At 39.2% G+C, this 13,619-nt stretch overlaps 1 protein-coding gene across 3 annotated transcripts in view; it reads right to left on the minus strand.

Moving 5' to 3' along the window:
• SRGAP1 (SLIT-ROBO Rho GTPase activating protein 1) overlaps window positions 1–13,619 on the minus strand; it is a 324,767-nt gene that overhangs the window by 19,300 nt on the left and 291,848 nt on the right. For all 3 annotated transcript variants that reach the window (XM_017507317.2, XM_017507316.2, XM_037730968.1), the window contains exons 16-18: window positions 7,373–7,478; window positions 4,472–4,696; window positions 363–442 (exon numbers count right to left, since the gene is read on the minus strand). In XM_017507317.2, coding sequence (XP_017362806.1) covers window positions 363–442; window positions 4,472–4,696; window positions 7,373–7,478 — 411 coding nt within the window. The remainder of the gene's footprint in view (window positions 1–362; window positions 443–4,471; window positions 4,697–7,372; window positions 7,479–13,619) is intronic.

The following is a 13,619-nucleotide window of genomic DNA, read 5'->3' on the forward strand; positions in this document are numbered from 1 at the left end:
TTTTTTTTTTTAGACGGAGTCTGTTCTGTTGCCCAGGCTGGAGTGCAGTGGCGCTATCCTAGGTCACTGTAGCCTCACACTCCTGGGCTCGTACAATCCTCCCACCTCACCCTCCTGCGTAGCTGGGACTACAGGTGCATATCACCACGCCTGGCTAATTTTTTGTAGAGATGGGCTCTCACTATGTTGCACAGGCTGGAGTTGAGCTCCTGGTCTCAAGTGATCCTCCCACCTTGGCCTCCCAAAGTGCTGGGATTACAGGTGGGAGCCACTGTGCTTTGCCTCTAAAATTTTAATACAAGCAATTGTTTACAATAGGGATATAAAGACTGGTTTTCTAATAGCATAAGGGCAGGGCATACCATCTTCGCTTGTGTGGGGCTCTGTACCAGCATCTTGGTCCACTTCCTCCAATGTACCATGCTCACTGTATGGGCTGTCGCTGTAAAATACAAATGGAAATTCATATGAAATTAAAACAGACAAAAATTTTTTGAGACAGCGTCTTGCAATGAATGCTGCCTAGGCTGGAGTGTAGCAGTGCGATCTTGGCTCACTGCAACCTCTGCCTCCTAGGCTTAAGTGATCCTCCCACCTCAGCCTCTCAAGTAGTTGGGACAACAGGTGTGCACCACCACACCTGGCTAATTTTTAAATTTTTTGTAAAGATGAGGGTCTCATTATTTTGCTTGGGCTGGTCTCAAACTCCTGGACTTAAGCAATCCTCCTACTTCGGCCTCCCAAAGTGCTAGGATTACAGGTATGAGCTACCATGCCTGGCCAGAGAGAATTTTAATAATGAACAATTGCTACTATAATGAAAACTGTAAGACTCTATAAGGGCAAAAGAGTTATTGGATAGTCTGTCAATGGAATCCTGGCATCTCCATTGATTATGTTGTCCTATGGGAGTATATATTCATCTGACTAGGTTATTTTACAACCGTATAAAGACGAGTTCACTTGTAGAAAATGGATAGCATTGTAAGTAATTCTTATCCATAGAAATACAAATTACAAATTCTGGCAGAATATGATTATTGCCCTATGGATAGATCAGTTTTTACAAATTCATTTTGCTATTCCTTTACTACACAGAAACTGGTGGTTCAAATATACAACACATTATTGTTATTGATGTCTCCTTTGAAGTGGTTGTGGGATATTTACCATCTTTTCTTGACACATGCTCATTGTATATGTGTATGAGAACCACGATTTTATCCTCTTTTAAAACTTATCCCTTAACATGGTCACTACCTCTCCTCAAATGCGTGCTGATAAATGGAACACATGGGCCACAAATATAAACCTAATATTACTATAAAAGCTTATTTGCATTTCTGATGTTGGGGGACAAGTATAACTATGACACTATTGACTTTCTGTTTAAAACGAGCAATACCCACAGAAAACACCAGTTTAGAAAGATGGACATAGTCAAGCACATGTGACTGGCTGCAAGATTATCACAGGACCTACACTCTGGAAAAAGTAGCCATCACAAAATGTCCCAGAGTATAATACATCAAATAATATTGACCAGACATCTACAAACTTGCTCTTTTTATAAAATGAACAAGACAGCAGAGCTTACTGACATAGCCCTAATATTTAAAAATGCTAACTAGGCCAGGCACGGTGGCTCATGTCTGTAATCCCAGCACTTTGGGAGGCTAAGGTGGGCAGATCACCTGAGGTCGGGAGCTCGAGACCAGCCTGGCTAACATGGTAGAACCGTCTCAATTAAAAATACAATAATTAGCTGGGCGTGGTGGTGGACACCTGTAATCCCAGCTACCTGGGAGCTTGAGGCAGGAAAATTGCTTGAACCCGACAGGCCGAGGTTGCAGTGCGTAGAGATTGCATCGTGGTGTTCCAGCCTGGTGACAGAGCGATACTCCGTCTAAAAAAAGAAAAGCTAACCATATCTTTGGCACTGGCCTTAAAACAAATACAACGAAGAAAATAAAATTACATATCTCAGCAGGGTTAAGTTGCATTCATTTACCTTCCCAGAGCCAAGCTCAGTTAGTATCTTGCCCATAGTAATTACTCAAGTAAATATTTTGAATTGAACTTCATGTGTAAAGTTGGTGAATATACTACAGAACTGGAATCTAGTATGTTTCGTTCTTAATTTAGAAAACAGTACTTCTGGAAATGGTCAACTTAAGGCATATGACCATACTATGATTCAAGTTTAAAAAAAAAGTAGTTTCAGTTATTTAATTATTTTTCAGCTACTCATTCCACTTCTACTTAATCTTTGGTAAGAAAATGGGAAAGAAAGGCCAGGTGCAGTGGCTCATGCCTGTAATCCCAGCACTTTGGGAGGCTGAGGTGGGTGGATCACTTGAGGTCAGGAGTTCGAGACCAGCCTAGCCAACATGGTGAAACCCTGTCTCTATTAAAAATACAAAAATTAGCTGAGTGTGGTGGGGGGCACCTGTAATCCCAGTTACTTGGGTGAGGTGGGAAAGAAAGTGTTGTGAGCAGGGTCCAGAACAAGGGATTTAGACAAACCTATTTCCACCTGCTCTTGAATCCTAACTGCACAGGGCAGTTTCTGAGGTGGGCAGGGAGGCTGCTGAGTGGGAAGACTCACGTGTGCTTTGGAATCACACACACCTAACCTTGATTTACTACTAATCACTGGACAGGCTCTTTGGCCTTTCTTAACTTACTTGGTAGAGTGGTCATGATAAATAAAAGAGAACATGTGCACCAAGCAGCTGACATGTAATAGGGGTTCAAGAAATTGAAGTTCTTTCTTTGCTATTTTTTAATTGATATATAATAGTTGTACATATTTTAGGAGTATATATGATATTTTGATACTCATATACAATGTGTAATGATCAAATCGGGGTAACTGGGATGTCCATCACCTCACACATTTATTTTTTCTTCATGTTGTGAACCTTACAATTCTTCTGTTTTAAAATATACAACACATTATTGTTAGCTATAATTTTCCTACTGTACTGAATACTAAACTTATTCTAATTTTTAAATTTTTTTTGAGACAGTCTTGCTCTGCTGCCCAGGCTGGAGTGCAGTGGCATGATCTCAGCTCATTGCAACCTCTGCCTCCCAGGTTCAAGCCATTCCCCTGATTCAGCCTCGAGAGTAATTGGGACCATAGGTGCACACCACCATGCCCAGCTAATTTTTGTATTTTTAGTAGAGATGAGGTTTCACCATGTTGGCCAGGCTCGTCTCGAATTCCTGACCTCAAGTGATCTGCCTGCCTCGGCCTCCCAAAGTGCTGGGATTATCGGCATGAGCCACTGTACCCAGCCTTTTTTTTTTTTTTCTTTTTTAGAGACAGGATCTTGTTTTCTTGCTCAGCCTGGGATGCAGTGGTATGATCAGAGCTTGCTGCAGCCTCAAACTCCTGGGATCAAATGATCTTCCAGCCTCAGTTTCCCAAGTATCTGGGATTACAGGTACAAGCCACTGTACCTAGCTTATTCCCTATCTGTATTTTCATAGCCCTTAACCAATGTCTCTTCATCCCCTCCATTCCCCTTCCCTTCCTAGCCTCTGGTAACCACCATTCTACTCTCTACCTCTGTGAGATCCACTTATTTTTGCTCCACATATGAGTATGAACATGTGATATTTGTCTTTCTTGCCTGGCTTATTTCACTTAACATAATGACCTTCACTGCTAGGTATACATCCAAATGAAAGGAAATCAGTATATTCAAGAGATATCTGCATTCCCATATTTATTGCAGCATTCATCACAGTAGCCATGATGTGAAAACAACCTAGTGGCTATCAATGAATGCATGGATTAAAGAAATTATGGTACAGCTACACAATGGAATATTATTCAGCCATAAAAAAGAATGAGATCCTGTCATCTGTAGCAACGTGGATGGAATGGGAGGCAATACTACCATGCTAAAAAATTTTATCCCAACAATATATATATATATATCCCAACAATATAATAAATTTGCTCAAAATGACCTTTACTATTATAGTTAGAATTATATTCATTAGTAAGAGTGAAAATGAAAATTAATTAAGAATGAAAATACATTCGGTTGACATGGCTCCTTTAAAATGAGAATTTAAAAATATTTTATATGAAACAAAAAACTTTGATTTAGACTGAAAAATAAAATGTCAATTCAATCTGTTATCTTTTCTTGGTTTAATGTAATGGTTTAATGTAATGAGAAAGGGTATATAACATCAAAACCCTTTTTCTTTAAAAAAACCATGATAGGGTCCATTTATTTAAAAGATATAGTCCTTTGAGAAAAGAGACGGATAAATAGGAGTTTCCATGGGTCTTAGTATTTTAAAATTTATCTCAAGTGTTACTGCTTCCTCCTTTTCTTTGAAGTTGGAAACATTGGTGGCTTATGGGAAACTCTTTCTCTTAATTAAATTGATAGCTACATTTCCATAATTTTTGGTGGGAGAGGAGGACTAAAACTCTTAGACTTACCAGTAGTCATCTCCAGCCATACATTTCTCATAAACAGGGCCATCCAGCTCTTTAGCATCTGGGAAAATAGTCTCATGGTGTATGATGATGGTTTTAATAATTTCATTCACATGTGCCTGGCAAGACACTTGATCCTGTATTTCTGGGACAGGCATCAATGTTGGGCCAAAGCAAATGGCCAGGTTATAAGGGTCCATCATATTCTCATCGCTGTACTGTGATAGACTACAAAAGGAAACAAGAAAGGAGTTATAAAAGAACAAAGAAAAAAAGGATATAAATGTTTAATAATAAGCTTCTTCAACTTTAAGTTGGCTCAGCAAACTCCAAAGAAAGTGAAATGACTTAAGACCTTAACTAAGTAGAAATTGAGAGGGGACTCTAAATCCTATTCGCTTACTTAAGTAGCATTTTTCAAAATCAGGAGGGGGTTTAATACAATATTCACTACAGTGGAGACCAGGATCACGTAAATGAGTTTTATTTGTAAATGTGATGGTCAGGCTGTAAATGCTCCTCAAGGAAATTTGGGATACAGAGTAAGGATTTCCATAAAGCTTTATGGATGTCTTTAAAATGGTTCTCCCACCACTCAAATATATCTCAGATTGTTAGTTTTCTCCTATAAATCTTGGGGAAAGCCTAGGAGAGAACAATGAACTTTTTCTTTGTAACTACTAATAGAAGCAAATAACTCCAGGCTTTATAATTTGCTTTTGGGTAAGACAATCAACAGTAGGTGACAACCATTGTCACAAAAGCCAATATAAATACAAGAAAAGGGGAAAGGAATCCTCAATTCTCTTATTCCATGCAAAGCTTGGAAACTGTGGGGGAGATTTCCAATTGTCTAGTACCAATTTCTACATTCTACACTGTGAAATATTTTCACAGTGACACAAAATAAGCCAGCTCTTTATTGCTATGCTCCCTGTTCTAGGGAGACTTTAGATATGTTATCTTTCAAAGAGTATAGAATGTCAATCTTGAAAGGAAATGTAAAATCCAGGTGAACATATGACAAATGGAAGGAGAAAAAGGAGACTCAATAACCTTTGTGAGATGATGACAGACACAAAGAAATTGAGATACCATATGATATGATACTTTACCCTTTTTTTTTGAAATAAGATAGTCTAGATAGTAGAAAATACAAAAGCATAATTTCCAGAGCTAACATGTCTTTCCCTTCTGCCATTTCTCAAACATACAATATTTGTAAAAAAAAAAAAAACAACAACAGTAAATGATCATGTTTCAGATCATCTTGAAAATGAATGAATCTTGAAAGTGGAGATTCCAAATAAGAATGGTCTAATTTCCAAAAGACGTACAGCTCAGTGGAGAGAGTCACAGTTAATCTTTCTGAGTCTTTAGTGCTGGCTTGCAAACAAAAACTTGATGTAAAAATGTTATTTCCAAGTTTTGATTTTGCAGCAAAAAATTATAGTGAACCTCTCTTTTCATAATCCCCATCCCAGGCATCCTGCCCTAGAGGGTAGGCTTTTTTGTCTGCATGAAGGCAGGTGCAACCAGCCAGGGGGACTCTGGGCAAAACCACTGGAAGCAATGCAGGCAATGCCCATGGTGCATTTGCCATGCATGATGAGTTAGGTTCAGGTTTTGAGAACTTTCTTAATTAACAGACTGCTTTCCTAGTCCATTACAGATTATTAGTTCACAGTGAATTTTGTTCGGGTGTGTTAGGACGATTTGGTAGAAATGGTATAGTGAGGGTCAGTAGGAAGGCAAGGTACTCCATCCTGGGGGACGGTGGTGGTGGTGTGGGCGACAAGCAAGCCTCTGGATTTTTAAAACTGCCTGGGTGACTGTGTTTATTTAAAGGTACAAATGTACAGAGTCTAGCCGAAACATAGTTTAAACCCATCTCTCTAGATACTGCTTATTTCCAGGGGTGATTAATGTACAAATGGGTTCCCACTGTCATTTGTGAATGTTTTAGGCACCACAGGTCAGCAGTAGAGTCTCATTCTGTATGGTTCTCTGCCAACATTTTCCTATTGTATGATACTTGGCTCTTGGAGTCAAGCTGAGTGGATATGAGTCAGGGCTAGTCAGTGGGATTGTAATAAATCACCAGGGCTTTTGAGAATTCCAAATGTCCCATGAAATAGAGAAAAGAAAATACCCATATTTTAGGAAAGGAAAATCCATGCTAGCATGAGAAGGCATTTCCCCAAGTTTATTCAATAAGTTGATTCCCCCTGCATTTCTTTATTTCCAGCTGCTTAACTGAAATGTTAAAGCAAGGGGACTCTTAGATGGACTTGGGGAGGCTGTTCTTATAACAGAACCCAAACAGCAGGAAGTAGCATGGCTGAAAAATCAAGTGGCTGAAATTAAAAGAATAAAGTTCTTTGAAAATAATGCAGTAATTTAAAAGATTTGTTACTTTGTTTAAGAGAACATTTTGAAGTATTTTCTTCCTGATAAGGTCTTATTATAGTGAATTTGCAGGAATTCTTTTTTGGATCTGTGTACAATTGCCATCCCTGATTTTCTTCCATCCCCGACTACAACATTAAAAATCACAAAAATTTTCTGCAATGAACAGCCAGTTTACATCATTTTGACAAAAACATTCATGACAGTTTTGGATGGAAGCTGGAAAAACACTGAATAACACTTTTCACTTAAAAGTGTGTGTGTGTGTGTTTTAAAGTAATATTTAAATATTTTTGCATTTGTGGTCACAGTTTAGGCTAGGGCTTTCATCTATCGATGACCTTGATTTGCTGGAAAAATGTACCTTCACAGTCTATATTCAATCATTTTTCTCTTTGACTCTACTGATAAATGGAACCCAATGTACACTTTACAGGATCCATGAACAAAGACAGAATTCAGATGGGCCTTTTGTCAGAGAATTCAGGTACTTACTGATTGAGGAAGGCAAAGAGGTACCTCATCACTATAAGGATGGACCTGGGCAAAGTCAGGAGGAGTTTGCGGATGTGAAGCGCCCTCTCATAGAGATTATCTATTCCTACAGATAGAAGATGACATGGTCAGAGTCCTTTCACTTGCCACATTTAAAGCAGAACATTGCAGTACATGTATTGCTGATACACATCTGAATATAAGCAACACCTTGCTCTTGTGTGAGATACACCTGTAACCAAAACAGTGAATAAATGATCAGCTTGGGTATACCACCATTTCAGAGGGCATCTCCTCTGACACTCACCATTTTCTCTGATTTTCATGGACTTAGCTTTGAGTAATTTAGAGTCTTGTAGATTTAAAAACTATTTTTTTCCTTTGCTGCTAATTCGAAATTTTGCATCTGATATGATTTCAACTCCTCTTGCTGCAGGCTAACCAAAGTAGCTTTCTGGGGCATGGCACCTCTCCTCCAACCGTTATGCATTAATTCATCATATATTTGTCTATTACTATGATCCAGGCAATGTGCCAGGTTTAGAATCTCTCTCAAAATTGTCACTGCATTTTGCTCATATGACTTTTTATCTTGTATTATACTATCCCATCAATATTAGGAGAGCCTACCAGGTTTCAATCACTAAGAATACGTTAGCAATACAATTCCTGCCTTTACACGATGTATGCCCTGATGTTTATCCTGTCTTCCCTGTAGGATGCTGAGCTCCCTCAAGAAAGGATTACACCGTATTATGCTACCTCTTTACCAGGAATACAAAGTATCCAAAGCATCTTAATACTAACGTGCTTGTGAACATCAGCAAAAAAGGCTACTACTACTACATTATTTGTATAATTCTCTATATATTGTAAAACACATTTTCACATTTGCTATCTAACTCAAAGGGAACAATAAAGTTTGCAGTAGGCAGAGCACACACTGTCATCCCCTTTTATCAGATTAGGAAAATGATAACTGGGCAAGTGTCTTACCCAAGGCCGGCAGGCTAGAAGGGGTACAGCTGGGACTACAGCCTGTTTCCTGCTTCCTAGGTCTGGTTTCATAAGTCTGTTTTCAGTTTCATAAGTATGGTTGCCTTTCTTGGATCCCAAGACTACAACTTTGGAAAGTTGTATCTTTACAAAATACAACTTTGAAGATACCCAATAAGCATATATTTGAGAAAATATTTCCAAAAAAGTAGTAAGTTTGAAAACATTTCTGAAGCTTCCTATACTTTCATATCACTATATTGTTCTTAATTGCTCTTGAGATATTCATGCATCCCACTTGAAAATTCTCAGTCCACAGCTTCTGACACCATAGTCAAATCATTCTCCTCATTATTACTGTTGTTTTTAAAACCTTCCACCCACAAATGTGGATAACTCTCAGATTTCTACCTGGTTCTCCTCAATGGCAACCTCATCCAGTTTCAAGGTTACAAATACCACTTTTAAGATGATATTTTTGCCTCATTTTTCTCCCTTGAATGGGAAAGAAGTCCTGTAGTTTCCACTTCTAGATATCTCACTGCTTATTTTCTAATTATTATTAGAAGTCTTTATTATTTCTAACTTAGACCATCAAAATACTCTTCTAACTCAGTTTCCCTTTCTGATTGCTTTTGTATCAGTGGTTCTCAACCTTGACTTGGATTCACTTGGGGAGATTAAAAATGCTGATGCCTGAGATTCTTTTATGCAGCCAGGGTTGAGAACCACTGTCTTAATTACTTATTCCAAGCTCATTTCCCCGGAATCTTGAGTGCTGACCCCAGCTGTTTTCCACTTATTATCAACTGCGCATTTTATTTCCCCTTTTGCATAGCTGAAAAGGTGTAAAAAATCTATTAGGAATATTCTTGATTAACCAAGAATGAGTTGACAAAACAAGCAATAATATATCAGGATTTGGGGGGGGGCAGGGGGGAACACTTCTATTTCCCCCTTTAAGTATGACAAAGTTGGAACTGTAGCTCTGTCATTTTTTTAGCAAATGAAATTTCAAAAGCTCTTGAACCAGAATGTAGGTAAAACATTATCATGCAATTAACATTCTTGTAACATTCTTATTCTTTCAATATAAACCTATAATTTATAATAGTGTGACCTTTTTATTTGTAAAATATTTCAAAATGGAAAAAATATAATGCTCTGAACAAGGCAGATTAGGGTTACATCTATTGCATACAAGCATTTTGCTTAACATACTTTCCAGGTAATGGTCTTGATTTTTTTTTTCCCCCTGAAAAGAGGGAATCAGATACTCAAAAAAGAAGTTATTCAACAGGCGTATAAATTCTCTCAGGCCACAGTAACTCAATACTTAAGTTATCAACATTTCCACCCAATTCAGTCCTAGTAGGATCAAGACATGTCCGAGAGTAAGCTATTTATCTCCATGACAACATCAGGTGATATGTGCAAAACTACATTGTACAGAGAGGGAAGATGAAATGCCTACAGATGAAGCAATTTGCAAGTTACTGAGAACTTAATGGGGGGAATTTTATACCTTTAAATACTATTTAGACACAGCTGCATTATTCTCTCATATTAGAAATTAACTGGTTGAATGTTTATTATGTAAAATATCTGATTTTAGAAAAAGTGTAATGTTGTTGCTGCTTTAAGTTAAAGTGGACGAAGATGATTTAGCATCCCTGTAACTAGAAAGTCTCTCTCTAAATATGAAAAAGAAAAAAAACCCTTCAAAAGTGAAATCATACATATTATAATTTATTCTTAAGACAAAACAAAACTTCGCCCACTGTTTATTGAGGATCTTGGGTGTTTCAAAAGTGAAGTTTCCTAATTCTCCAAGCAAATCCTCATTTTAAAGTTAAAGTCGAGGCTAAGGTGAGAGAATTGCTTAAGCCCAGGTGTTTAAGGCTCCAATGAGCGATGATCACACCACTACACTCTAGTCTGGGCAACAGAACAATACGTCATCTCTAAAAAAATAATAATCATAAAGTTAGTCTCAACTATCAGGGACAGGATTTTTGTAGCTTAAGGCTAGTTTTGAAGTCCTAGAGTTACAAACAAAAGGAGGCCAAGTGTGTGAAGATGGCCAAGAGGAGGCAACTCTGGAGTGTAGCTCCCAGCAAGTGAGATGCAGAGGGCTAGAGGACTCCACGATTCCAAGTGAGGTGCTGGGATTTGTTTCAGTGGGACTGGCAGGACAGTGAAAATAGCCCAGGGAAGGCGAGCCGAGGCAGGGTGAGAGCAGCCCAGGGAGGGCGAACTGAGACAGGGCGGGGAGCGTCCCCATCTGGAAAGTGCAGCTGGCTTCGAGGGTTGGGGACTTCACCCCTTCACCCCCTCGGTGCTCCGATTCAGATCCTGTGCTTCCCTCATCCCTCCTGCAACCCATGGTCCACGAGAGCCCCACCAGACTGAGGGGCCCCGTGGGTTGTCGATGCAAATCTGAGTGATGGCTCCAGCCCGCCTGGCACTGCAAGTTGTTGGCATGAACCTGGGTGGAAGTTTGGACTAACGCCAGTGGGACAGAACTATCCGTCCCACAGAAAGAGGCAGAGGTGAAGGCAGGGAATACGGTCTGGCAGGTCTCACCCAGACAAAACTGAAAAACTGAAGCCCTTGTGCTAGAGAGTTTTGCAGTGAATATACCAGTTTGACTTTGACAGGGAAGATTGAGCTTGGGGAGGAGAATATCCAGCTTGGGGAGGGAAAGATGCCTGCCATTAGGAAGGCGGGGCTAATCTCACCTGCGTAAACAAACTCCCTGGGAAGACCACCCAGCAGTCTGACTGAATCTGAGGCAGCCCAGCAGCACCTCTACGGGCCAAAACCACCCCCCTAAAAACAAAAACAAAAAAATCTCATACAGGAGATACAGTTCCAACCTCAAGAGAATGGACGTCCACTCAGAGATTCCTCCCAAAATCACCAACTTCAAAGATCAAAGGAAGATAAATCCATGAAGATGGGAAGAAACCAGCATAAAAAGGATGAAACCATCAAAGACCAGAACACCTCTTCTCCTCCAAGGGATCAAAACTCGTTACCATCAAGGAAACAAAACAAGACAGAGAATGAGTTTGACGAATTGACAGAAGCAGGCTTCAGAAGGTGGGTAATAACAACTTCTCTGAGTTAAATGAACATGTTCTAACCTAATGCAAAGAAACTATAAACCTTGAAAAAAGGTTAGACGAAATGCTAACTAGAATAACCAGCTTAGAGAAGAATAATAAATGACTTGATGGAGCTGAAAAACACAGCACAAGAACTAAGTGAGGCATACACAAGTTTTAACAGCTAAAAGGATATCAGAGATTAAAGATCAAATTAATGAAATAAAATGAGAAGGCAAGATTAGAGAAAAAAGAGTGAAAAGAAATAACAAAGACTCCAAGAACTATAGGATTATGTGAAAAGACCTAATCTATGCTTGATCGGCATACCTGCATGTGATGGGGAGAATGAATCCAAGTTGGAAAACACTCTTCAGGATATTATCCAGGAGAACTCCCCAACCTAACAAGGCAGGTCAACATTCAAATCCAGGAAATACAGAGAACACCACAAAGATACTCCTCAAGAAGAGCAACCCCAAGGCATATAATAATCAGATTCACCAGAGTTGAAATGAAGGAAAAAATCCTAAGAGCAGCCAGAGTGAAAGGTCGAGTCACCCACAAATGAAAGACCATCTGACTTACAGCAGATCTCTTGGAAGAAACCCTATGAGCTAGAAGGGAGTGGGGGCCAATATTCAACATCCTTAAAGAAAACAACTTTCAACCAAGAATTTCATATCTGGCCAAACTAACTTTCATAAGTGAAGGAGAAATAAAATCCTCTATAGACAAGCAATTGCTGAGAGATTTCGTCACCACCAGACCTGTCTTACAAGAGCTCCTGAAGGAAGCACTAAACATGGAAAGGAACAACCAGTACCAGCCACTGGAAAAATGTACCCAACGGTAAAGACTAATGATGCAATGAAGACACTGAGTCAAAACAACGGCAAAACAATGGCAGGATTAAATTCAAATGTAACAATATTAACGTTGAATGTAAATGGCCTAAATGGCCTAAATGCCCCAATCAAAATACACATACTGGCAAACTGGATAAAAAGTCATGACCCACTGGTGTGCTATATTCAGGAGACCTATCTCATGTGCAGGGACTCACATAGACTCAAAATAAAGGGATAGAAGAAGATTTACCAGCAAATGGAGAGCAAAATAAAGCAGGAGTAGCAGTCCTACTCTCTGATAAAACGGACTTTAAACGAACAAAGATCAAAAGGTACAAAGAAAGGCATTGCAACAAGAAGAGCTAATGATAATGGTAAAAGGATCAATGCAACAAGAAGAGCTAACAATCCTAAATATATATGCACCCAATGCAGGAGCACCCAGATACATAATGCAAGTTCTTAATGACTTACAAAGAGACTTAGACTCTGACACAATAATAGTGGGAGACTTTAACACTCCACTGTCAATATTGGACAGATCAACCAGACAGAAAGAACAATGATATCCAGGACTTGAATGCAGATCTGGACCAAGTGGACCTAATAGACATTTATAGAACGCTCCACCCCAAATCCACAGAATATACATTCTTCTCAGCACTACATTGTACTTACTCTAAAATTGACCACATAATTGGAAGAAAATCATTCCTCAGCAAATGCAAAAGAACGGAAATCATAACAGTCTCTCAGGCCACAGCGCAATCAAATTAGAAATCAGGATTAAGAAAAGCCCTCAATGGCCAGACACAGTGGTTCACGCCTGTAATCCTAGCACTTTGGGAGGCCAAGGTGGGTGGATCACCTGAGATCAGGAGTTCAAGACCAGCCTGGCCATCATAGTGAAACCCCATCTTAAAAAAAAAAGAAAAAAAGCACTCAGAACTGCACAATCACATGGAAACTGAACAACTTGCTGCTGAATGATGAATGGATAAACAATGAAATGAAGGCAGAAATAAAAATGTTCTTCGAAACCAATGAGAACAAAGACACAATGTACCAGAATCTATGGGACACATGTAAAGCAGTGTCTAGAGGGAAATTTATAGCAATAAATGCCCACATGAGAAACAAGGAAAGATCTGAAATTGACACCCTATCATCAAAATTGAAAGAGCTAGAGGATCCCAAGCCTAAACCGGGAAGAAGCCGAAACCCTGAACAGACTCATAACAAGGTCTGAAGTTGAGGCAGCAATTAAGAGCTTACCACCCAAAAAAAGCC

Source organism: Cebus imitator, unplaced genomic scaffold (genome assembly GCF_001604975.1).
Source record: "Cebus imitator isolate Cc_AM_T3 unplaced genomic scaffold, Cebus_imitator-1.0 Scaffold372, whole genome shotgun sequence".
Lineage (NCBI taxonomy): Eukaryota > Metazoa > Chordata > Mammalia > Primates > Cebidae > Cebus > Cebus imitator.